The sequence below is a fragment of the Podarcis liolepis genome (assembly GCF_965112155.1).
Source record: "Podarcis liolepis genome assembly, chromosome: 17".
NCBI lineage: Eukaryota > Metazoa > Chordata > Lepidosauria > Squamata > Lacertidae > Podarcis > Podarcis liolepis.
Window position 1 is genome coordinate 21,640,711 of NC_139571.1, and position 26,539 is coordinate 21,667,249.

General features: G+C 46.2%; 1 protein-coding gene and 1 long non-coding RNA gene across 2 annotated transcripts in view; one reads left to right on the forward strand and one right to left on the reverse strand.

Moving 5' to 3' along the window:
* ACO1 (aconitase 1) overlaps window positions 1–24,201 on the reverse strand; it is a 52,766-nt gene extending 28,565 nt beyond the window's left edge. The window contains exons 1-4 of the mRNA XM_083482255.1: window positions 24,011–24,201; window positions 10,795–10,913; window positions 8,867–9,035; window positions 161–298 (exon numbers count right to left, since the gene is read on the reverse strand). Coding sequence (XP_083338381.1) covers window positions 161–298; window positions 8,867–9,035; window positions 10,795–10,891 — 404 coding nt within the window. The 5' untranslated portion in view covers window positions 10,892–10,913; window positions 24,011–24,201. The remainder of the gene's footprint in view (window positions 1–160; window positions 299–8,866; window positions 9,036–10,794; window positions 10,914–24,010) is intronic.
* On the forward strand, window positions 22,939–25,875 carry LOC310696618. The gene is made up of 3 exons (XR_014520648.1): window positions 22,939–23,214; window positions 24,739–25,299; window positions 25,357–25,875. It is a non-coding gene; the product is annotated as an uncharacterized lncRNA (long non-coding RNA).
* The last annotated feature ends 664 nt before the right edge of the window (window positions 25,876–26,539 follow it).

Here is a 26,539-nt window from a genome sequence, read left to right on the forward strand (position 1 = left end):
TTCTTATGTTGAGCTGTCAAAATTGGTTCAGTGCTTTGAAAATGTCCTGTGCCTAACTCTCTGTTGGGTTTCTGCATCTGTTTCTTGTTTTCCCCACCCCCTACCCCCTTTTTTTAAAAAAAAAATCCTGCTGGACATAAACTCTATTGCCATACCTTACCTTTTATTAAAGTCAACCTGGATGGAATGATCAATTACTAAATCAGCAGGGCAGATGGGGTTGATTTTTTCCGGGTCTCCATCCAGAGCCTTCACAGCATCACGCATAGCAGCAAAATCCACCACTGCTGGGACACCGCTGCAACGGAAGAATGAAGGGAAAGGAAGAAAGTGTATATAAATTAGCAGCCCAGGTGTTGTGCTGTTTTGCAAATGAGATCTTAAAGCCAAGCACACACAAAGAAAGAAAAAATATTAAAAGGCAACAACGTACAGAGGTCCAGAGCTGCAAAACAACAACAGCAACAACAACAACAGCAACAACAAATGGGATTTTTGAGCTGAGATTCCTAAATGACCTTCGGGGGTCCCTTCCAATCCTACAGTTCTCTAATTCTATGAAAAGGACACTTGAATTAAACTGGAGACTCAGCTATAAAGCTACAAATATAACGTTTTAGGTGCATTATACAAATGTGACATTAGATGGTGCTGGTGAGCTAATGGTAAATTCCATATATATTTTTAAACGTGTTTTTTAAAGGATTTTCACAGTGCTTTTTATATAAGTGTTGATTCAGCCTAACTCACTATGGATAATTTACCAAACAAATAAGCTATGTGCTCATATTCTCCCTCCTTCCTCCTCTCTTGCAGTTTCACTTTCAGTTCGAAGGTTAATGCTAAGCAAAATTTACTGCGATACCTAAATTGGCAAACTATGGTTGGCACCAGACCTCTGAACTCTGCTCTAAAATGCACATACTGATTATATGTGGTTTCCCAATGGTTGGGGCACGGCAACTTATCTGCTCAAGAATGCAAGTTTAAATGTATAACTTTCACTGTTCAGCAGATCCATTGCCAGCACTCAACATGGTAGCACTGTAACCACCACCTCAAATTACAGGTGGTGGTTGCAGTAAACATCACTTTCTGGGGCAAGTGGAAGCAAGAAACTGGTGCAGCGCCCTGATCTCGACTGGGAGGAGGTTCTGGATCAGTTCCCCAATGTTGTTGTTGTTTTTCTTCAAAACGAAGGACACATCTTAAAAAATGTGACGCAAAATTTGAGCCTGTGGCCTTAACAATGTATTTTCCATGTTGCATAAAAATGCAAGCATGCCATCATGCTGTTGTCAGGGCTTCAGGGAATCCTATCCCTCCCATGGTGGGATGCCAAGAAGCAAAAAACCAAGAAGAGTTCTTACCAAGACAAAGGAATGTAATCTCTCTTAGATAATGGTGTTGCTCCAAGTCCCACCCTCTCAGTCCCTCCTATTCTATGTCACCCCTGCGCCGGCTGATCTGTGCTTTCTGCCTCTGAGTTTTCTGTTCTGCTACTCTCAAGGCACGCCTGGATCTGGGAGAGGGGGGCCAGGGATGCTAAGGAGGAGGAGGAGGAGAGTAGTAGTAGTAATTTGGATTTGATATCCTGCTTTATCTCTACCCGAAGGAGTCTCAAAGTGGCTTACAATCTCCTTTCCCTTCCTCCCCCACAACAAACACTCTGTGAGGTGAGTGGGGCTGAGAGACTTCAGAGAAGTGTGACTAGCCCAAGGTCACCCAGCAGCTGCATGTGGAGGAGTGGGGAAGCAAACCCGGTTCACCAGATTACAAGTCTACCACTCTTAACCACTACACCACACGGGCTGTCTTTCAAGAGACACTGAGTCTGTTAGCTGTCTCTCCCCTAGTGCTTCTTCTTCTTTCTGCTGCTCTCCCCTATTTTCCCCAGCTTCTTGCCTCTGAACTATGCCTTTCTGCAAACCGCTGTTCTAAATCTATACTGTTCTCCTCTTCTTGGGAAGCTGCAGAGAGAGGAGAGGCTGTTCCCACCATCCCTTCTCAGTCCAGCCCCTGTCAGCTGTGCTGGGCCACAGAGAGGTGGCACTTCAAACTACTGAGCAACGAGAGGTGATGGATAGGCAGTCCAGTCAAGCAGTGGAGGACAGAAAGAACATGTTTTAGCTGCCCCTGCAGCATGCCAGCTCCCTGTCTCTGTAATCTAGATCCCCAGGTTGGCTGACACTACCACCAATCATCTTCCTCCTACCCAACCAGCTTGGGAATCCATTGCTTATGCTGATGCTGCTTATGCCCCCAAATGCTCTGCCAATTAGGATGACGAGTCAGTCTGGTAGGAGGAGGAGCAGAGGAATGAGGAAGGTGGTCAGAAGAAGCAACCAGATAGCCTCAAAATCCATTTCTATAGCTGCCACTGATTCCCAAGCTGGCTCAACGCAAGCTCCTGACCACCGTTCTCATTCCCATGCTCTCCCTCCTGCGAGACCGAGTCTTCATCCCAATCAACCAGGCAGTAGTACAAAGAGATCTAAGCCTTTTTGTGATTCTCCTGAAGGATACTTCGTTTTGGACTTTGCATCTCTCAGCAGGCTTGTGGTGGTGAAATTCTGGAGATGCAGATCACAAAATGAGTTCATGGTAAAAAGGTCAAACTAGGGTGAAGAAAAGTTCTAGTCCGGTATGGAAAATAAACCAGATAGTAAAGGTAAAGATAAAGGGACCCCTGACCATTAGGTCCAGTCGTGACCGACTCTGGGGTTGCGGTGCTCATTACACTTTATTGGCCGAGGGAGCCGGCGTCTGTCCGCAGACAGCTTCTGCGTCAAGTGGCCAGCAGGACTAAGCAGCTTCTGGCGAACCAGAGCAGCGCACGGAAACACCGTTTACCTTCCCGCCGGAGCGGTACCTATTTATGTACTTGCACTTTGATGTGCTTTCGAACTGCTAGGTTGGCAGGAGCAGGGACCGAACAACAGGAGCTCACTGCGTTGCGGGGATTCGAACCGCCGACCTTCAGATCTATTTCCTCAGGAAGCTGTTTTATGACAGCGTATCAGAAAGTCACTCCAACAGATCACAGCTTTTGAGTTCTACCACGGCCAATTATGCACATGAATCCTTTCCTTGACTAAAGTTAGGAGAGAGTATTGTATACTCACCCAAACCCCACAAAAACAGTTGCTGCCATTTATTTTAGAAGATCACTGTGCCATTATTACAGCTTCTAAAAGAAGCTAACAATTCCGTTGTTTGATGAGTTAGTCCTACATTCGTTGTTAGAGGGGTACAAGCAACAATTAAACGAAAACGTTTGCATGGGATGTTTGGCATGTCTACCAAACATCTATTTCAGATTAGATAAAGCAGACCTGGAATCATTTCAAAAAGCTCATTATGAGTTTCCTTGAGACCACACAACAAGCTAAGTCAGACTTGGAACACAAACCAGTAGTTCTGCTACTCTACTCTACCTATATTCTAGCAATGAAATGCATTCCCCACCCCACCCCTGTTTTTTTACCCAGGACAGACCTACTCAGAAGGTCTTTGGTGGAAAACAAACAGGCACCACTATTTTGGGAAGCCTTCATCACTGCGAACCATGCTTGGGAATGTGTGTGGTTCCAGGGGGCTCAGTAGGCTGCAGCCCAATTTGAGCCATTTGCACATGGTTAAGATCATGTGAGCAGGATATGGGCTGTGCTGAGCAGTTCCTCTCCTTGGGAGTCTGCATGTGTAGCACAAATATCTGAAAGGGAGGAATTTCCATGCATACTGGGTCACACGTATTCTGGAACTCCATATGGAAAGAATGCACAATCTACAATAACACAATCTCACCGTTGTAGGTATACATGCAAATTGCATATATATATGAACGCGGGTGGCGCTGTGGGTTAAACCACAGAGCCTAAGACTTGCTGATCAGAAGGTCGGCGGTTCGAATCCCCGCAACGGGGTGAGCTCCCGTTGCTCGGTCCCTGCCAACCTAGCAGTTTGAAAGCACGTCAAAGTGCAAGTAGATAAATAGGTACCACTCCAGAGGGAAGGTAAACGGCGTTTCCATGCACCGCTCTGGTTCGCCAGAAGCAGCTTAGTCATGCTGGCCCCATGACCCGGAAGCTGTATGCCGGCTCCCTCGGCCAATAAAGCGAGATGAGCACCGCAACCCTAGAGTCGGTCACGACTGAACCTAATGGTCAGGGGTCCCTTTACCTTTATATACAGACATATATATATATATATATATATAAATGCAAAACAAAGAAACCTCCAGCCCTGATTTTAAGCATTGCTTTGGAAATACAGGTTGAATCTGAAATGGACGCCTTGACCACAGTGACACTGGCAACCTTCCCTGCAATCTTTGAACCTCTGGTTCCAAGAACAAACACACTCTCAATTCAAATGACGTATCTGTGCGTCTGTTTATCTTTCTAACTCAATACAGTCTGTTGCAAACCCAGTTTGGGAGAGAACAGATTGCCATACCAAGGAACAGATTGGCTAACTTCAGGTTTGCATATATATATATATATATATATATATATATGCAGGTTTTGGTGTCCTCGGGTGTCTTCCCGTGTAAAAGTTGGGGTGTCTAGGCGACGTTTCGACGAGGTCTCACTCGTCATCTTCAGGCTGGTGCTTTCGGCTTCTTGTTACTGGAACAGTAACAAGAAGCCGAATCTGTTCCAGTAACAAGAAGCCGAAAGCACCAGCCTGAAGATGACGAGTGAGACCTCGTCGAAACGTCGCCTAGACACCCCAACTTTTACACGGGAAGACACCCGAGGACACCAAAACCTGCATTCCTGTACCCGTGAAAATCTACGAAAACATATATATATATATATATATATATAGTGCCACACGGGAAAGAAAAACTAGATAGCTTCCTCACACATCTCAACAGCCTACACCCCAAAATACAATTCACTATGGAAATAGAAGCCAACAACCAACTTCCCTTCCTTGACGTCCTAATCTACAAAAAACCTGATGGCTCCCTAGGACACACTATCTACCGGAAAAAAACACACACCAACCGCTATTTACATGCACAATCACACCACCACCCTGCACAAATAAACTCCGTAGCCAAGACTCTCATCTCCAGAACCAAACGCCTGGCTGACAAAGACCACTTGACAACTGAGTTACAGAATCTCTCAAATGTGTTAATCGCCAATGGATACCAGCAAAACAGGGTTACGAAGCTAATCCAAAAAGAAACACCCCCCAAAAACCAAGACACAGAAGAAAACAATGGCATGGCCCTCCTTCCTTATATCAAGGGCACTACAGATAAAATTAGCAAAATCCTCCATAAACACAATATCAAAACAGCCTTTTGCACCAACCAAAAAATAGCCAATATCCTCAGAAACCCCAAAGATAAAATCCAGTTGGAAAACCAAGGGGTCTATGAAATACCCTGCAAAGTCTGCCCAGCCACGTACATTGGACAAACAAACAGACGAATAAATGCACGTATCGCAGAACACAAGAATGCCGTCAAAAAAGAAGAAAAAACTTCCTCTCTTTTCCAACACATGAAAGAAACAGGACACGAAATTAATTTTGCAGATTCCAAATTGCTCTTTAACATGGAACATCACCACAAGAGAATAATCATGGAAGCCATCGAGATAGAGAAACACCCTCACAACATGAACAAGCGTGACGACACGTCCCGCCTGCCAGACATCTGGAAATTAGCCCTCCCCACAAAAACCGACACCAGAACCAGAGGCACACAGAACGCCATCACCAATCAACCACACCAGACCCAAACCCAGACCCTCTCCACAGATAAATTACAGACACCATCCAGTAGCCAAACCATAGTGGCACCTCCGGATGCTGCACCCCCCTGCAATCCCTACACAGATCTGGCTGGCACAGGGCACAAAACCACAGCTCGCCCCTATACACGAAGCCAAGCCAGAGCACAACTAAGTGCAGTACAGCCATCTTCTCAGAAAAACTCTTCACAAGCTCAAGAGGTCAAGACACGAAAGCTTTAGCAACTAATCCACACTTAATGACCCTCCTAAGTGGTACTCAGAATATCACTCAAGAAATCACTCAAGATATCCCTCAAGTAATTAAGGAACAAAAGAAGAAAAGTCACACTAACCTGGGAACTTCCTCTCTGCCCAGAACGTCGGAGGCTATACACCACACCCCCTCAACAGTATTTATAGGAACTCAAACACTGAGATCCTGCTCTGTTCCAGTAACAAGAAGCCGAAAGCACCAGCCTGAAGATGACGAGTGAGACCTCGTCGAAACGTCGCCTAGACACCCCAACTCTTACACGGGAAGCCACCCGAAGACACCAAAACCTGCATATAGTGTGTGTGTGTATACAAAATAATTTTTTATTAAATTTTCAGTTTTACAATTTCAAATAAACATTTTACAAACTTTAAAATATCCAATGACTTCCCTTCTTCTCTTTCCATGGTTCATTTTAAATATCATACATCCCTGCACATTTCAGTGTAATAATTCAAATCAGTTTCCCACTCTTATATCCATAAAAAAAATATATTCTGTTGAATTTATCTTAATGCTGCCAGCACTTTCAGCTGTATACAGTTATTTTCCATATATTCAATAATTGTTTTCCAATCTTCTTTAAATGTACTTTATGTTCTTCTTGCTCTATATGTTAAATCTGCAAGTTGTGCATATTCTGTCAATTTAAGTTGCTGGTCCTCTTTGATTGGGACCTTGCTCACTTTCCATTTTTCGGATAACTAAACATGGGCCCACAATTGTTGCAGAACAGGCTTGCATTTTAAAAACTTGCATCACAATCCCCTAGTCATTTACTGCAAACCTTCCTAGTTACTATGTTGGAAGGTGCAGGTTCAAAAAGGACAGGAGTGTTTGCTAGATGCAAAGAAGTGTCTTTAAACAAAAACAGCTCACAAGCTTAAATCTCATTAAAATTAAGAAAGAGGATCAAGAACAGGTATCGAAGTAAAATTAGTAATACATATACCGGTAATCTCAGGACCACTGTTTTCTAGAACAACAACAATAACTGGGGTTCATTATTATGCTTTACTGCTTCCTCTAGGACAGGGTTTCCCAAACTTGGGTCACCAGCTGTTTTTGGACTACAACTCCCATCATCCCTGGCTAACAATATCAGTGGTCAGGGATGATGGGAACTGTAGTATAAAAACAGCTGGAAATTCAAGTTTGGGAAAGCCTGCGATAGGATTTCTGGACTAAATTTTGTTTTTCATTGTGTGTTTGTGTGTGCGCACAAGCGCAACAGCCTCTCTTTTCTTACAACAAACAGATTCTGCACAAAATGTACGGTAATCTCTCTCTGTCTTTTCCTTCTCTCTCTTCATAATCCCAGTCTGCAGTATGTACCTCAATACGAAGGTCACTAAGGAATACAATTAATGTTAATCATTGAAAGAGACCTGAAAACCAGGCGGGAAAGGAAAGGTGTGTGTCTAAAGGAAAGTTTGCTGAAATTCAGCAGTCTGTAATTTTCAACTAGGCTTGGTAACCATGCCAAAACTTGCAGTTGTCAGGACTTTAAACTTCCTCTTATCTCTGCCTTCCACATTGTGCCTCTGCACAAGGTCAGAGACAATTCCCTTCCCAGCCACAATTTTGATGCACAAAAGGATGGCAGGAGGCTTGCTGGAGACTCCTGCACAGTCATGGTGCTGGTGGAACCAACTGTGGGCTCCACCTTAGTCTGAGATCTAGATTAAGCTTGCATTCCAACTCCCCACTTAAGAGAACACTGCTCTACAAGCAAGGAGAAATGTAGCGCTTTTCACTGGTTGCTTCTTTTGAAAAAAGCTTTCCTAGGGCCAGGTCAGATGACAGCCATCAGTGAACAGCTACTGCCTGAACAACATTCAAGTCCATTTGTGCAGAGCTCCTGCTCTGACAGGCATAAGCGCTGCCTTGCTAGGAGGCCACATGGCTGTTGCCAGCAAGCACTGAGTGATATGCGCATTGGTCGACACAACTTTTCTTATTACATCCATTTGGCGCAGCTTGCTGAAAACCCAATCTGCGCACACCAATAGCAGTTGCACAACATTCTCATTATGTGCTGCTGGAGTACTGCTCATGTGCTGAGAAGAACATTGTTCCAGGGACAGCCTAGGGTTGTATCCAATGATGTTGTCCTGTTAGCGCAATGGCTTCTGCCTGGACAATAGGGCTTCCTCTCCCTCTCCTCACATGCCCCATTCCTCTCTTCCAAATCCGCTCCAGAAGGTTGGGGGGAACCCCTAGAACAGATCTGAGGGGGTACAGGGAGAAGAATTCCTGTTGCACAGGTAGACCTCCTTCTGCTAATGGGACAATTTCTTTGGATATACCCCCTAATGCTATTGTCGTTGTTGTTGATTAGTCGTTTAGTTGTGTCCGACTCTTCGTGACCCCATGGACAAGAGCACGCCAGGCACTTCTGTCTTCCACTGCCTCCCGCAGTTTGGGCAAACTTATGCTGGTAGCTTTGAGAACACTGTCCAACCATCTTGTCCTCTGTCGTCCCCTTCTCCTTGTGCCCTCCATCTTTCTCAACATCAGGGTCTTTTCCAGGGAGTCTTCTCTTCTTATGAGGTGGCCAAAGTTTTGGAGCCTCAGCTTCTGAATCTGTCCTTCCAGTGAGCACTCAGGGCTGATTTCCTTCAGAATGGATCGGTTTGATCTTCTTGCAGCCTCCAGCCCCCCCTAATGCTATGAGGCTTGCAAAACTCACTCTAATTTGCTGTACTAAAATTCTCTCAGATGTACTTCTCCCAAATGACCCTTATCTCTCTAGAAAATGACTCTGCTCCTAAACTGTGGCAACACCTTAGATTAAAACAAAAATGGGGGGCGGGGGGAACACAATACAACTCACGTGAAGTCTTGTAGAATAACTCGGGCAGGTTTAAATGGCACTTCGATGTTCTTGTGTTGCATCACATTCCAGTTTAGGATGTTTTCAACATCTCCCTTCTTTACCAGGAACTCGTCACAGTTGCGGACTGAGGCCTCCAGCAACACTCTGATAGAGAACGGCAAACGTTCTGGGAAGGAAAGAACCTCTGTTAGAAGCATGTGGAGACTAAAGCTATATGGTACATATGTAAGGAGCTTAAACTGTAATATAGCAAAAAGGAGGTTCCATTCCGTTGGTGGGGAGAAGTTGTAGCTCGAAACTTCTAAGTCACAACTAACCACAGTTCCTTGGTGCATGGTAGCTACACATTCAGAGACACATTTCTCCCTTTAATACTACACAGACCACCATTATGGAGATTTCTTTCTTTCTTTCTTTCTTTCTTTCTTTCTTTCTTTCTTTCTTTCTTTCTTCATAAGCCACTTTGAGATTCTGGATGAAAAGCTATGTAGAATTATTTTTAACTATAAATACAAACAAATACACATTTACAGTCATAACTTGGAAGCCGAATGCCTTGGGAGTCAAAAATTTTGGCTCCCGAACGCCACAAACCCGGAAGTGAATGTTCCGGTTTGTGAATGTTCTTTGGAAGCCAAATGTCTGACATGGTTTTCACGGCTTCCAATTGCGTGCAGGAAGCTCCTGCAGCCAATCGGAAGCCACGGCTTCATTGTCGAACGTTTTCGGAAGTCGAACAGACTTCCAGAACTGATTCCATTCGACAGTGAAGGTACGACTGTACTTTTTAAAAAAAATACCCCTGCAGCCACATCATATGCAACTTCTGCACACATGTGAAGAACATAGGAAGCTACTTTGCACTAAGTTAGACCACTGGGTCCATCTAAACCAATCAGATTAACAGTGCTCCGGGATTTCAGACAGGGGTCTCTCCCAGTCCTATTTGGAGATGAAGAAGAAGAAGAAGAAGAAGAAGAAGAAGAAGAAGAAGAAGAAGAAGAAGAAGAGTTTGGATTTGATATCCCCTTCAGGAGTCTCAAAGTGGCTAACATTCTCCTTTCCCTTCCTCCCCCACAACAAACACTCTGTGAGGTGAGTGGGGCTGAGAGACTTCAAAGAAGTGTGACTGGCCCAAGGTCACCCAGCAGCTGCAGGTGAAGGAGCGGAGACACGAACCCAGTTCCCCAGATTACGAGACTACCGCTCTTAACCACTACACCACACTGGCTCTTGAGATACCTGGGTTTGGACCTGGAACCTTCTCCATGCAAAGCAGGTGCTCCACAAGCGAGCTAGAGAGTGGCAGCTCTCCAAGCCCAATCCCCAGAGCCGTCTTTCCCATGGGGCTTAGTGGTGCATTGCGCCAGAGCGCCCCAGCAAGTGGGGGAGTTGGGCGGCTTTGCTGGCGGCCTCCTCTTTCCCTGCACACCCACCAACTGTGCCCCACCAACCATATGGCTAGCAGACACACAGCTTCCCTTCTAAGCCTCTGCAGGGATCGCTCTCCTCCTGAGGAGGCTGGGAAGGGAAGCTGCGCTCTCCTCCCGCGGAGGCTTGGGAGGGGCGCAACTTCACTCCCAAGCCTCTGCAGGGATCACTCTCCCGCAGCGGCATGGAGGAGAGTTGCGCCCCCCCCCAACACTATCCGGGGTAATTTGGGGGCACTGGGTGGATATTTGCACCCTGGCACCGCATCTGCTAAAGACAGCCCTGCCAGTCCCACTACCAGACAGTCTCCTAACCAGAGATGCCAGGGACTGGAACCAGAAACCTTCTGTTTGCAAAGCACATGATATGTCTCGTCCAAAGCATAAGCGCAAGCAATCAAGTGATGTGCGTGCATATGTGAACTGCCTCGAAAGCCACAACTGCCAACCAACTTTCTTACAGGGAGCAACTCCCTCTGAACGTAACCAACGTACCATATCTTGGGTCTCCCAGACGGTTCAAATTGAAGAATTTTTTTGTGGCTTGGCTTGGGTCCAGCGGTTCCCCAAGATGCGCAAAAGGGTTGCTCATGGCTGAAATATCTTGGAAGTCACTGCAAATACAAGATGGGGTCACGCCAAGTTAAAACCTGGAGCAAGTTTAACTTTTATTGTTATTTATTCGATGTATTAGTCCCTTCACCATCAGGTCCCAGGTAGGTTTAAAATTCAGTATTAAAAACATTTTAAAACAAATTACAGTCACAGGAATAGGATGGGTCCTAATAACATGCATCTCAGGTGCAAAAGACCAAGGCCTTATATGTACAAATCTGAAATAACCCGCATATAGTCAGATTACACATTCACTACGTTTTCTAAAAATTGCAGTTCTTACATAAATTGCAAACCAGTTCATCAGTTTTAACAGACAGTTCTCTCAAAAATCGCTTTGGAAATATAAAAACGGAAGCATAGAAACAGCAGGGCATCTTTCCACACACACACCTCCAAATATTTCCAGTACGCCTTAGAAGGTGTTCCCTCTCTTTATTCCCTGCCTTATTTCTTGCCTACCTTTGGTGCATCTCTCACATCACTGGGCTCAACACTTGATTTGGTGCTTCTTAACTTGCAAAGTGGGACGCAGGTGGCACTGTGGTCTAAACCACTGAGCCTTGGGCTTGCTGATCAGAAGGTCGGCGGTTCGAATCCGAAAGCACGTCAAAGTGCAAGTAGATAAATAGGTACCACTCCGGCGGGAAGGTAAACAGCATTTCCGTGCACTGCTCTGGTTTCGCCAGAAGCGGCTTAGTCATGCTGGCCACATGACCCGGAAGCTGTACACCGGCTCCCTCAGCCAGTAAAGCGAGATGGGCGCTGCAACCCCAGAGTCAGCCACGACTGGACCTAATGGTCAGGGGTACCTTTACCTTTTTTTTAACTTGCAAAGTGCCTCTGCAGTCTTTTCGTAAGACAATCTTCAAAACAGTTTCAGTGCCAGCCTGAACACCTCTGCCAAGCGCTATTATACATTTACTTAAATCTCCAAATTAGAAGGTTCCATGAGCATTAGGAACACAGGGAAGCTATAATAATAATAAAAACTAGAGAAGCATAGCAAGAGAATAAACAGTTTGGTGCATATTGGTGGGGGGCATATTTTGGAAAGGAAACCCTCACCGGGGGGGGGGGGTTAAACATGTGTTTTTCTCAGGGTTCCATACCACTGCAAACTAACAGAGGAAACATCCCAGACCCTCCAAGAATGCCCTGATTTTACTTAAAGGTAAAGGGACCCCTGACCATTAGGTCCAGTCGTGACCGACTCTGGGGTTTCGGCACTCATCTCGCTTTATTGGCCGAGAGAGTTGGCATACAGTCAGCATGTGGCCAGCATGACTAAGCCACTTCTGGCGAACCAGAGCAGCGCACGGAAACGCCGTTTACCTTCCCGCCAGAGCGGTACCTATTTATCTACTTGCACTTTGACGTGCTTTCGAACTGCTAGGTGGGCAGGAGCTGGGACCGAACAATGGGAGCTCACCCCGTCGTGGGGATTCAAACCTCCAACCTTCTGATCGGCAAGCCCTAGGCTCTGTGGTGTAACCCGCGTCCCTCTTTTTACTTAGGATGTTGCTATTTTCATTGGAGAAATGTTGGAGGGTGTGGAGTTATTTGACTCCCGAAGCAATCCTGTATAGGGAAGGTGTTTTTTTAATGTTTAATATTTTACTATGTTTTTATATCTATGTTGGACACTGCCCAGAGTGGCTGGGGCAACCCAATAAGATGTGTGGGGTATAAATAGTAATATTATCGTCCTATGCAGAACTGGAGAAACTGACATACAAATTGCGAGACAAAGACAACTGTGACTTCAAAGCAGAATGGGAACTTTTTACAAACTACTTAAAAAGACAACAAAATAAATTGGGCTCCTTGGCAGGTTTTGAATAAACATACACAAATTTATTGATTGTTAACATAACAGACAGATAATTTTAGGATTTATATAATTTTACAATAAGCAGAGAATAACATGTATTGAGAAATCAGATCGAGGAACTGAGGGAAGTCTTGGGGGGAGGGGGGGTTTTGGGAAGGGGGGAGGAAAAAAAGGGGAGAAAAATAATGAAGATGATTTGTTTTAATAATTTGTTACGTTGAAACTCTTAATAAAACCTAATAAAAAGTAATATTATCATTATGGAATGAGACGTCCCTATTTTCATTGGAGAATTGTTGGAATATGTATGATATTCCTGGTTTTCACTGAAAGACTGGAGAAGGGCATGGGGCCCATAAATGCACAGAATCCGCCAGTTCATTTAACTTAATGGTTATCTGCTGTCATTCATGTTGCTGCTTCTCCAAACAGGAGCTGGCGGAAACCAAGTCATCCATCAAGAAAGAAGAGAGAAACTACGGTAAGCAGTTGTGCAAACGCCCACAAATCTGTGCTGACTCGAGGCTACCAGCAGCCAGTCACAGAAACCAGGTTGCATTAGAATAAACAAGAACTCCGCCTACATACACTTGCAAAATTCGGTGGGGAGGGGAGAGAATTAAATGCAGCAGGCATGTCACTTCATGTCAGATCATTTATACTGCTGCTGAACTACAACTCCCATCATGCCCTGGCCATTGGATATGCTGGGCTGGGGCTGATAGGAGTTGGAGTCTAGCAACATTTGGAGGGTCACAGGTTTTGCAACCCCGATTTAAGCCAGCAGCCAGGTGAGGTGGGTGTCTATTTACAACCAGGTTAAAAGTTAAAGGGACCCCTGACCATTAGGTCCAGTCGTGACCGACTCTGGGGTTGCGGTGCTCATTTCACTTTATTGGCCGAGGGAGCCGGCATTTGTCCGCAGACAGCTTCCGGGTCATGTGGCCAGCATGACTAAGCTGCTTCTGGTGAACCAGAGCAGCACACGGAAATGCCCTTTACCTTCCCACCAGAGTGGTCCCTATTTATCTACTTGCACTTCGTGCTTTTGAACTGCTAGGTTGGCAGGAGCAGGGACCGAGCAATGGGAGCTCACCACGTGGTGGGGATTCGAACCGCCGACCTTCTGATCAGCAAGTCCTAGGCTCTGTGGTTTAACCCACAGCGCCACCTGCGTCCCTTCAACCAGGTTATGGATTGCTAAATATCCCTTGAAAAGTAGAGCCCAGGATAAACCTGAGCTCTGCTGGTAAATTGTTGATTATTTTGCTTGGCTTTACACATGGAATTAACTGCCACTTTAATAAGAGCTTCCTAAAATAACATTATAACATGGTTATGCTGTGAGCGTGAGAGGAGATTTAAGTTACGTCCCTGTTCCAAGGTATTATTTGCATAACAAGAGACAAGTTATATTCCACAAAGTATAAACATCAGGGCACCAGGATAAAGGTATGTGGAGCAAAGTTCATTTGTTGCAAAAACTGTTTCACAAGTTCCCTTGTATTTTACAGTGGCTGCAAATCCAGCTCTAGAGAGAAAAGGTGGGATTCTGCCACCAGCCTCAAAAAGCAGCAAAGATCTACGCAGTTTGTCTTGACATCTGGATCTTAAACATAAATGAATTCTATACATTTCCCAATTTTCCACCGCAGAGGAGCAACGGCACCATTATAGCCCAGGCAGAATGATGCCTTTGATTACTCGTTCTTCTGATTATACAGTCCCAGTGCTGCAACAGGCAGACCATTTACACGGCAGACACCATGCGACTTACAAACTTGCTCTGCAGAGAATGGATGCCATTCAGTGCAGAAGCTTATTCCAAAGCCAAGCCAACAGCCAGAGAAATAGAAGCTTTAAGGGTGTTTATGATCTAATGAAGAAACAGGAGGAAGCGTCTGGGATATTTGGGCAAATGGTTAAACCTCTCACCTAGTAAAAATACAGTGGTACCTCGGGTTACATACGCTTCAGGTTACATACGCTTCAGGTTACAGACTCCGCTAACCCAGAAATAGTACCTCAGGTTAAGAACTTTGCTTCAGGATGAGAACAGAAATCGTGCTCCGGCGGCGCGGCAGCACAGGAGGCCCCATTAGCTAAAGTGGTGCTTCAGGTTAAGAACAGTTTCAGGTTAAGAACGGACCTCTGGAACGAATTAAGTACTTAACCCGAGGTACCACTGTAAAAGAAATCTTTCAAAAAGGCAAACCCCATTCCATATATGGGAAATAATTGTGTACAGCTGAAAACGCTGGCAGCATTAAGATAAACTCAACAGTGTAAGTTTTGATGAATGCAATAAGGGAATACTGAACGGTTTAGTTTTTATAAAATATGCAGGGATTTATGATATGTAAAATGAACCGTGGAAAGAGAAGAAGGGAAGTCATTGATATCTTAAGGATGTAAAATGAGTATTTTAAATTGTAGAACAGAAAATTTAATAAAATTTATATAGAAGAAGAAGAAGAAGAATGAGCTGCAATTCTCCAGACATTAATTTATTCACACGCTTTGGCTCAGCTGCAGGGAACATGCGCTTGCTACTGTACAAGCCCACTCTGAAAAGTACAGTATTGGGTAACACACCAATAATAATAATAACCTCATCAGTTCGCACCATTTCCCTCTAAATTCTGGGATTCTGGATAAAAGAACACTTGCTTTGCTGGCCTGAATCAGCACAGTCATATCTTGGGTTACAGACGCTTCTGGTTGCGTGATTTCGGGTTGCGCACCGCACTGAACCCAGAAGTACTGGAACGGGTTACTTCCAGCTTTTGGCGCTGGTGCATGCACAGAAGCGCTAAATCGCGCTTTTTGCGTGCGCAGAAGCGCTGAATCGCGACCCACGCGTGAGCAGATGCAGCGCTGCGGGTTGTGAACGTGCTTCCCGCACAGATCATGTTTGCAACACTGTAGTTAGAATTTCTTGGTTCAGGAGAAAACCGCTCCTCTTCTGGGTGGGGCGATGTTGCAGTCAGACCTCGTGGTTTCCACACACAGCAGGGTCTGGCCATAGCTCCCGTGTCATCCGGGATGTCCCTGGCCACATTGTGGCCCCCAGCCAGCCAATCCGGGTGGCTGGGGTGTGGCTTACCCCAGTGGCGTAGCATGGGTTGTCAGCACCCGGGGCAAGGCAAGTAATTTGCGCCCCCTAACCCGTGGATTTGCGCCCCCTAACCCTAACCCCCAGATGTTGCGCCCGGTGTGGCTGGCCCCCCTGCACCCCCCATGCTACGCCACTGGCTTACCCCATTTAAAGCAGCCGCATGGCCAGGGAGTCCTCCTTTTTGGCTCCCGCTTCCACGGTTCCTGTCCGAAGCCCGGGTGGAGACTAGGGCCATGGCATGACCTTCCAGTGACTCTGGGGGAAGCTCTGAGTAGATGTGCATCAACAGGCCTCCCCCTACTGGTGGTTAACCCTTGTGAGATTCCCTGCATGTCGAGCAGGAGTCGGATATCGCCGTTCAAGCCAATGCCTAAGTCAATACAGTGGTACCTCTGGTTGCGAACAGGATCCGTTCCAGAGGCCAGTTCGCAACATGAAAAGAGAGCAACCTGAAGTGGCATATCTGCACAGGTGTGCGCGGTGCAATTTAGTGCAGGTGCGCATGCAAGAACCGTGATTTAGCGCTTCTGCGCATGTGCGAGCGGCGAAACACAGAAGTAACCCTTTCCGGTACTTCTGGGTCGCTGCGGGATGTAACCTGAAAAAACGCAACATGAAGCAAACGTAACATGAGGTATGACTGTACCGTTCACATTCTGTAACCAATAAAGTTATGTCCTAAATTTGTCCATTTAACCTTATACAGTGGTACCTCGGGTTAAGTACTTAATTCATTCTGGAGGTCTGTTCTTAACCTGAAACTTTTCTTAACCTGAAGCACCACTTTGGCTAATGGGGCCTCCCGCTGCTGCTGCGCAGCCGGAGCACGATTTCTGTTCTCATCCTGAAGCAAAGTTCTTAACCTGAAGCACTATTTCTGAGTTAGTGGAGTCTGTAACCTGAAGCGTATGTAACCTGAAGCGTATGTAACCTGAGGTACCACTGTATACGGTGTCAAAGTGTTATTATTCTACATAGGAGGGAGGCCTCGGGGTCTTGACACACAACAAGAGGATCTAGCCAAGTCTTCCCCAACCTGATGCCCTCCAGATATTTTAGTGAGTGTTAGAAACTCAGATATATAAGCTAGGTGCCAAAAGTCTCCTTAAAACAGGGTTGTCGTTGCCTAAATAGAATGTCTCATTGCCATTTGGGGGCAAGATGGCTTTACATATGGCTCTATGCCCAAATTGCCTCTTGGCATTTTAGCAAAGAGCTAGTTTAATATGCATATGATTTCCAAAAGTTGCATCCTGGTACCTGATCATTCCCTTAAGGATATTTGGCAAGGAGGGCAATACCAACAACAACAACAACAACAACAACAACAATAATAATAATAATAATAATTTATTATTTATACCCCGCCCATCTGGCTGGGCAGCCACTCTGGGCGGCTTCCATAAAAACCAAAAATACAATAAAATATCACACGTTAAAAACTTCCCTGAACAGGGCTGCCTTAAGGGCTACCTTTAGTACAAGGGGTTGGAGCAACACTGGGTGAGATTTTGCAAGCCTACTAATTCAAGAAATTTCAACAGCGAAGAGGAGCTGAAGTAATTCGCAAACTGATTTAATCTACACATCAAAGTCTTTAATCTTGATTACTACTGTATTTAAATCACTTTATCTCCATTAGAGACACTACCCTTAATTGGCATATATCTGCAGTTGCTTCATGATAATGGGAACCTAACGTTTAAAAATGAGATCTTAATAAAGTAAGGTTTAAACCTTAATTCCATGCCCCATGTCTGTTTATTCACTTTGTACTGCCCCACCTCCTGTCCTGCCCCCCTCTCTAAAGGTAAAGGTAAAGGGACCCCAGACCATTAGGTCCAGTCGTGGCCGACTCTGGGGTTGCGGTACTCATCTCACTTTATTGGCCAAGGGAGCTGGTGTACAGCTTCCGGGTCATGTGGCCAGCATGACTAAGCCGCTTCTGGTGAACCAGAGCAGTGCACGGAAACGCCGTTTACCTTCCCGCCGGAGCGGTACCTATTTATCTACTTGCACTTTGATGTGCTTTCGAACTGCTAGGTTGGCAGGAGCAGGGACTAAGCAACAGGAGCTCACCCCGTCGCGGGGATTCGAACTGCCGACCTTCTGATCAGCAAGTCCTAGGCTCTGTAATTTAACCCACAGCGCCACCCGCGTCCCTCTCTACTTGCAGCGAAATTAGGTATACACTTTCCCCATTTTCTCTATGAGTAGGAATGAGCTGCCTTTGCTTATAATGAACACAAAATCTCCCCGGTCCAGTTGTTCATTTCTGTTAACAGCAATGGGAACTAGGGACTTGATAAGGTTCTTTCCCGGTCTCATCACAGGGCGAGTAAAATCCTGCAGTACAAGTAACCAACAGATAGGCACTTACTTGAAATAATATGAAAAATTCATTCTGTTTCCAACGTTCAGGACAGAGCGCCGTTACTTATAGGGCCAAAATGGCAGCACGCATGCACAAGAAGTAGACACCAGCAGACCTGGGGGGTGAGGGGGTAGGTTTGCAGCGATAGAAAAAAATATGTAGGGGGGGAATCCTTAAGAGGAGTGGCGAACCCTCAAAGCAGCCCAATGAGGACTGAGTGTGCTTAGAGGCAATGGGATGCTGGTGCGAGGGAGAATGGAATGGAGTACAGTGGTACCTCGGGTTACAGACGCTTCAGGTTACAGACGCTTCAGGTTACAGACTCTGCTAATCCAGAAATAGTACCTCGGGTTAAGAACTTTGCTTCAGGACGAGAACAGAAATTGTGTGGCGGCGGCGGCAGGAGGCCCCATTAGCTAAAGTGGTACCTCAGGTTAGGAACAGTTTCAGATTAAGAACGGACCTCCAGAACGAATTAAGTTCTTAACCCGAGGTACCACTGTATCATGAAGAGGACATGGCTGGGGCAGCCACAGTGAACAGAAGCACTCCACACCACAAAGTTTCTTACGAGTTTCACTCTTCAGAAATATGATCCCCTGAAATAAGAGGAAGTCGCTTCCCACTGTACATGGCTATGATGGGATACCAGATGAACCACGACTGAACTTTTAAATTGCACTGCCTGTAGGTTTCCTCCAAAGCCTTGACAACCAGGCAGAAACTGAAGAAAGAAAAAAGAAAAACCCCACCGTTATGTAACTTTGTAAATTTCAGCATGTAAATGTTTCTCTGTTTCCAGGGGAAAGCATTCACAAAGAGATTAGAGATTTGACAGCAGCCAATTTATGCATTTAATCCAGATCACAGTAGCTCTGAACGTTGCCCTAAATACAGCCTTTTCTGATGTCACAAAGCACAGATGTGTTGCTTTTCGACTGAAAAACCGAGGTACCCGTGTGCTCTTTTTCCGCCTCCACATCAACCCCTGAACTTGTCACATCCGAACCATGTGTTTAAAGCACCACGGTTCCCCGCAAAGAATCGTGGGAGCTGCAGTTTTCCTCTCTGAATTCCCGCAGTTCCCAGGATTCTTTACAGGGTGGGTGAAGCTTTAAATGTATGGTGCAGAGGTTTTGAAATGTGTGGTGCAGAGGTTCTTACAAGGCTTTCTTGTTGACCACAAGGCAAAAGCGTAGTGCTCACACTTCTCTTTGGCAACAACACCTGAGAAATACCAAGCGACGGTTGGTGAATGGTGAATGGCTAACATTTACAAAAGGTTTACATCGTTCCAGATGTCATTTTATTTGCCTACCAGACCTTCGTTCTGGGAACACCTGAGGAACAGATTTGTTACAGATTGTTTTCTCAGCTGCAACCTGGTACTCAACAGATGTTTTTGACTACAGCTTCCATCAGCCTCAGCTAGCCAAAAGTCAGGAATGATGGGCATTGGAGTCCTAAGTATTTGGCTGCCGCCAAGTTAGGGATGGCTGTTTTAGGAAATGGGATAGCTTCTTTCTAGGTAAGCCATAATAGTGTTTGTTTATGGACAAAGGGAACTCCTCCCCCCCCCAAAAAAATACTTTGGTTTTCATAGCAAATGTCCTCTCCAACCCCACTTTAAGTTTCAGAGGATCATATGCTCTCTTTGCCGGTTTCCAGGATTACCGTATTTTTCACTCTAAAAAGTAAGGGGAAATATGTGTGCGTCTTATGGAGCGAATGCAGGTGGGAGGCTCTGCTCAGCGCTCCCTTTAAAAAGCTGCGTGAAACCTTAATAAATATCATTTAAAAAAAAAAAAAGCTGCGTGGAGCGTGTGTGTGGCTCTTGGGGGAGCCTTCATCCCGCTGCCCGGGAGAGGTTGCGTACGGCTAACAAAACTTTTTATTTATTATTTTGATAATCGTAAATTAATACACAATTCACATAAGCGACAAATTGTTAATATCACATTTTTAGCGAGAATTATTAATACATGTTTAATTTGGGGTTGGGACGCAGGAGGCGCTGTGGGTTAAACCACAGAGCCTAGGACTTGCCGATCAGAAGGTCAGTGGTTCGAATCCCCGTGACGGGGTGAGCTCCCTTTGCTCGGTCCCTGCTCCTGCCAACCTAGCAGTTCAAAGTGCAAGTAGATAAATAGGTATCGCTCTGGCGGGAAGGTAAACGGCGTTTCCGTGCGCTGCTCTGGTTCTCCAGAAGCGGCTTAGTCATTCTGGCCACATGATCCAGAAGTTGTACGCCGGCTCCCTCGGCCAATAAAGCGAGTGTCAGCCAGGCACAAAAAATGGCACCCAGACTTTTTGAGGTGCTCGAAAATGGAGAATCTTTCAGCGCAAAATGCATCTGGCACCCTGCTAATTTCAAACCCTGCACAAACCCCGCTTGAGGGGTTACCTATGCTCATTCTTGCCGGATCCTCATGCATCTGCATGCATCACTGTTCTGGGCATACATCTTGAATGTAGGAATGACAGTCCAGAGCAGTGGTTCATGAACAGGGCAACTTCTTCAAGGCAGATAACAATACTTGCATCACAAGTGAGCGAATGGGCCTAACACAACCACTGCAAACACATGGTAGAATTGCCTGCCCTCAGAAGAGGCTTGTTGGAAAAAGAGGCAACAAAGCAGTGAATCACACAGAGACACAGAAGACAGACTCCTCTGTGGATGGGCACTCTGGCCTCACGGGAGCCATTTTATAACTCAGGACACACCAACGTGATCTGGCACACTGGGAAAATACAAGGGTAGCCTTGCACATGAGAGGTTTGATCGGAGTACATTATTAATCTTTTATTATCAAATCTTGCAGATAAACCAGGTTGCAACAACAAGCTGTCTGCAACACCCTGGCACCACATTGTACAGAGTTTGATGGATTGTATACACACCACGTTGCAAAAGCTTGAATTATGTTGCACTCCTCAAACACTGTAAACATTATTCCAGTTTATTGACAATGGGCAACAGCGGCAGCGGGAGGGTGGGTGGGTGGGGAGAAAATTGTTACAGCACTCCTCACCTAAAATGAAGAGGCAAAACGAATGTGTGATTATGTGTAATCTGGGAAGGCACTGTGTCTGCTGTTAGATTACAAGAAAGCTAGTATTTCTAGCAAAATTCTAGAATAAGGGTAAAAGTGTTCCCCTGTCACTGCCAGGACTGTGTATTCTTTGCACTGCTGTTAATTTCTTTTGTATGATTTTTTTAAACGCTGTAAATAATAATATCTCCTGCAGTATCTACTGTGGAAGGTACAGTATCCCTGACAGATAACCAGCCAGTCTCTCCTTAAACGCTTCCAGTTGGGCACAGCCCGCCACCTCCTGAAGCAGTCTGCTTCACTTTCGAACAAAACGGCAATGGTGCCCACCTGAAAGGTGCTGGATCTGAGTTCTGGTGAGCTCCAGCTGGAAAAACAATTCCCAATGCTACTGCATATACAACAGGGGTAAGGAACCTTTGACCCATCAGTTGCTGAACTACAACACCCATCAGCCCGGACCAGTATGGCCAACGGCCAGGGATGATGGGAGTTCCATGTCCGAAATTAGCCAGGCGCCAGGGTCCAGACTGATGCGGTTTCAATTGCGGCCATGTGGAGATCTCTGAATGCCAGACGGGCAACTGGGGACAGCAGACTGGTTTGGACTCAGTCTGACCCTCATGCTTCCCTCCCCTTATGGTTTTGACTTTTAAAATGAGGATGCATTTTAAATTGCATTTTAACCTGTATTTTAAATTGTTTTCTTTTTCTTATTATGTTTTTACTGAAATTTTATTGGTGTTAGCCCCCTGAGCCTGGCTCTGGCTGGGGAAGGCGGGGTATAAATAAAATTTTTATTATTATTATTATTAAAATGCCCTTTGGAAAAGGATCTGAAATATTTCCCTTGAAATCTGAATTTGTTTCATGTTGTAAATCGCTTTGAGACATTCTATTGTGGCGACTGTAACATACCGTATTTTTCACTCTATAAGATGCACCAGACCACAAGACGCATGTAGTTTTTGGAGGAGGAAAACAAGAAAAAAAATATTCTGAATCTCAGAAGCCAGAACAGCAAGAGGGATTGCTGCGCAGCGAAAGCAGCAATCCCTTTTGCTGTTCTGGCTTCTGGGATAGCTGTGCAGCCTGCATTCGCTCTATAAGACGCACACACATTTCCCCTTACTTTTTAGGAGGGAAAAAGTGAGTCTTATAGAGCAAAAAATACGGTAGCCTTAAAATTCAGCAGTTAGCTTATGCATCTGAGTTTCTGATGCTGTGAGTTCTAGTTCAGCAACATCTGGAGGGTAAAAAGACACTCAAACACAACACAGGCTGGAATCACTTCAACATTACCTGCGATGCCACCTGCTCTCTCCTCCTCACCAATACTGACCCTCCCTGGACAACACACTTCTCACCCCATACTGTGCTGTTAAGAGAAGATGATCTGCAAGATCCTAGAAACTTAAAATGCTCAGCGAGACTGAATCTGTAAGCACCTTGATCTCCCTTTCAATACACACAGAAGCCCACTCAGTGGCGTAGCGTGGGTTGTCAGCACCCGGGGCAAGGCAAGTAATTTGCGCCCCCTAACCCGTGGATTTGCGCCCCCTAACCCTAACCCCCAGATGTTGCGCCCGGTGCGGCCGGGCCCCCCTGCACCCCCCACGCTACGCCACTGAGCCCACTTGGGAGAGGACCTCCAAACCAAAAATGGTCCTCTGCAGTTGAGAAAGAAGCCTCTGTCTTTGGAAAACCAACCCTGAACTTTGCTCCTGCTTGACAAGCAGGCCAAGCAGAGGAGGGCAGGGAAAGGAAGGCAGGCGATCTGAACAGAGAAAACAGGAGGAGACAACAGGCAGAGAAACGTGTTTTTTTTAAGACCGCCAAGAATAAATGGAAAATGCAGTCCAACACACTGTCTACTCAGAAGTCAGTCCCACGGAGTCCAGCAGTGACTACTTGCTAGGTAAAGACTGCAGCCTTTGAAATAAATCTTTAAGGAAATCAAGTGCAGTTAAGCTTAATGCTGGTCTTTTTATTTTTATTTTCATCCCCAGCAAACTTGCAATCTCAAACTGAAGTGTTGCCACATCCATGGATGAGTAAGCATGCAATCCTAAGCAAAATTCACCAGAAGTCAAGGCGGTTTCCTTCTTTTGAAACGTGGCGTGGAAGGGAACTGCGAGGCCCTTTTTACGAGGGACACATCCCTGCACCCTTTCCATATTATTTATAAAAAAATAAAGAGAGAGAAATTTAAAGTTGGGCGGGAATCCTTTCCCCAAACCTGGCTCTTTATCGAGCTCCAAAAGTGACCTGGCCCGCACCTGCAAGCCCGCTTTGGAGCAAGAAACGGGAGAGAGAGAGAGAGAGAGAGAGAGAGAGAGAGAGAGAGACGTCGCTTAGGATCGCGCGCAGCTAGAAGCAAAGGCCCCGGGCAGTAACAGCAGGGCGACGCTCCCCGTATTTTACTCGTCCTGACTGCATCGGGGGCTTCTACTCCCAGGAAAGCGAGGTTAGGCCCGCCGCCGCCCGGGGCTTCTGGCCAAACAGGATCGGGCTGCGCGCCTCACAGGATCGGGCTGCGCGCCCAGGCAGCCTCGACCTTCGGCCCGCTCCGCCCGCCTTGCAGAAGAAAGCCCTCCCTGCTTCCTCCCGAGCAAGCGCGGCCTCCTGGCCGGGCTTCCTCTCGAGTAAGGAAGCGGCGTCTGCGGCTCCTCGCGGGGGGGAAGGCGGAGAGGCTCCGCGGACGCGGCGCTTACCTGCGCGGCAGGAGGGTCGCGAAGCGGCGAAGGGCGCGCGCAGGTTAGGCGCCCCGAGACCGGCGCCTGCGAAGCAGCAGCAGCAGCAGCAGCAGCGGGGGCCGCGCCACTCTCGCTCCGCCCACCGCCCAGCTGGCCGTTCCCACGGCCCACCCACCTCGGGTCGCAGCAGGAGGCGGACGCGTCCCTTCCTCCCGCCCTCCCGCCGCCTCGGGGGAGACTTGCCTCCGCCTCCGCGGCTCGGCTTCTCCCGCGCCCTCTGCTGGGCTGCTGCGGAGAAGCGGAGGAAGCAGAGAGCAAGCCTGGGGGGGGGGGAGCGGAGAGCGGGGTCGTCTAGTCTAAGGGGGGCCCACTTGAATGAAATACTGATTTTATCGATCAGTAAAATCAATAAATCAATAAAGATCAATGGCAATACATAGCAATCTGAGGTTCTGCCCCTGTCCTAACAAAAATCCTGGCTACGCCCATGCCCCCCCCGGGTATTCTAGTCCAAGGGGGCCCACTTGAATGAAATACTGATTTTATTGAACAATAAAATCAATAACTCAATAAAGATCAATGGCAATACATAGCAATCCGAGGTTCTCCCCCCGCCCTAACAAAAATCCTGGCTACGCCCGTGCCCCCCCCCCCGGGTATTCTAGTCCAAGGGGGCCCACTTGAATGAAATATTGATTTTATCGATCATTAAAATAAATTGAAATCAATATTATTGCTTCCCCAAGGGGGTCCTAGCCTCGTAAGGAGGACCGGACCCTCGGAAGGAGCACGGTTGTGGGAATGCCAGAAACCACACCAGGATTGGCGAAAAAGCAAAGTCTGATCTTTATTTTCAAAGAACAGAAGACTGTTGGACGGAGTGAGACCCTGGAACAAAGGAACTGCCTTTACTGAAATACCTTTTCATTTCCATACTGATCAACGATACAGAAAAATGACAGAAACGGCGCGAAGAGAGGATTAACATAAGGTAAGTGGGATGTTGTAAGATCTTGGATGGTGTTAGTGAAGATGTTGTCCGCTTTCAGGTTGGGAACAAAAGGTGGTTTTTCCTTTTCAACAGATCTTGACTAACAGTTCTGTTTTTTGCTTCATTTTCAGAAGGAATTCCGGAGGTTTTGGGGTGATCGATATGCAGATTAAATGGCTGGATATTTGGGAAACGGTTGTCAGTGTTGGTGTGAAGTTCCGCTCTGCATACTTTTATTAATTAAATTGATTTTATGTTGCATTTTGTGTATACTGTATTCACGATGTCGTTTGTAGACCCAGTAGGTGGCGCTGTGGTGCTTGAAGGTATTTTGACAAAATAAAAAAATTCCTTCCAGTAGCACCTTAAAGAGGGTATTTTGACAGTTCGTGAACGGCAGAATATTGACAGATCAAGTATACAGCAATGGAAAGTCACATAGAATATAAAATCTTTGTCTACATTCTTCCAGCTACATTTTTCTATTCAAGTTACATTTTCTAGTGTAAGAAAACACTTTTGTAAGATACAAGAAGGTGATACATTTGATAAGAAAAACACTTTTTAGAAAGATACAAAAGGCGATACATTTGATAGAGTCAACAGTTGCATTCCTCAGCTACATTCTTTAGTGGTATTACAGCGATACAGCGATACAGAAGGAAAATATACAAGTAAAAAGATACATTCTTTTGTTAGCATAGAAATACGTAACACTGAGAGGTTCATTTATTAACTCCCATCTCTAATCATGGCTTCTCTTAAAAGGTAAAGGTAAAGGGACCCCTGACCATTAGGTCCAGTCGTGACCGACTCTGGGGTTGCGGAGCTCATCTTGCTTTATTGGCCGAGGGAGCCGGCGTACAGCTTCTGGGTCATGTGGCCAGCATAACTAAGCCGCTTCTGGCGAACCAGAGCAGCGCATGGAAACGCTGTTTACCTTCCCGCCAGAGCGATACCTATTTCTCTACTTGCACTTTGACATGCTTTCGAACTGCTAGGTTGGCAGGAGCAGGGACCGAGCAATCGGAGCTCCCCCCCGTTGCAGGGATTCAAACCGCCCACCTTCTGATCGGCAAGTCCTAGGCTCTGTGGTTTAACCCACTGCGGCACCCGCGTCCCATGGCTTCTCTTATGACCCAATAAATCAATAAAGTTCAATAGCAATACATAGCAATGAGAGCTTCTTCCCCCCCCCCCAACAAAAATCCTGGCTACGCCCATGCCCCCCACCTCCAGGGTCATCTAGTCCAAGGGGGCCCACTTGAATCAAATATTGATTTTATCAATCAATAAATCAATAAAGATCAATGGCAATACATAGCAATCTGAGGTTCTGTCCCTGCCCTAAAAAAAATCCTGGCTACGCCCATGCCCTCCCCCATTTTTTATATACCACCCCAAAAACTCCAACATCCAAAAGGAGGAGAGGGTTACAGTGGGCTTTAAGGGACTTAGAGATGTGGCAAATTGAGGACCGAAAAAGAAGTCGTGGCTTCAGACTCTACACAGCCACTTCTGACACAGGTCCATCCGCCTGGCTGAGGAGATGAGGA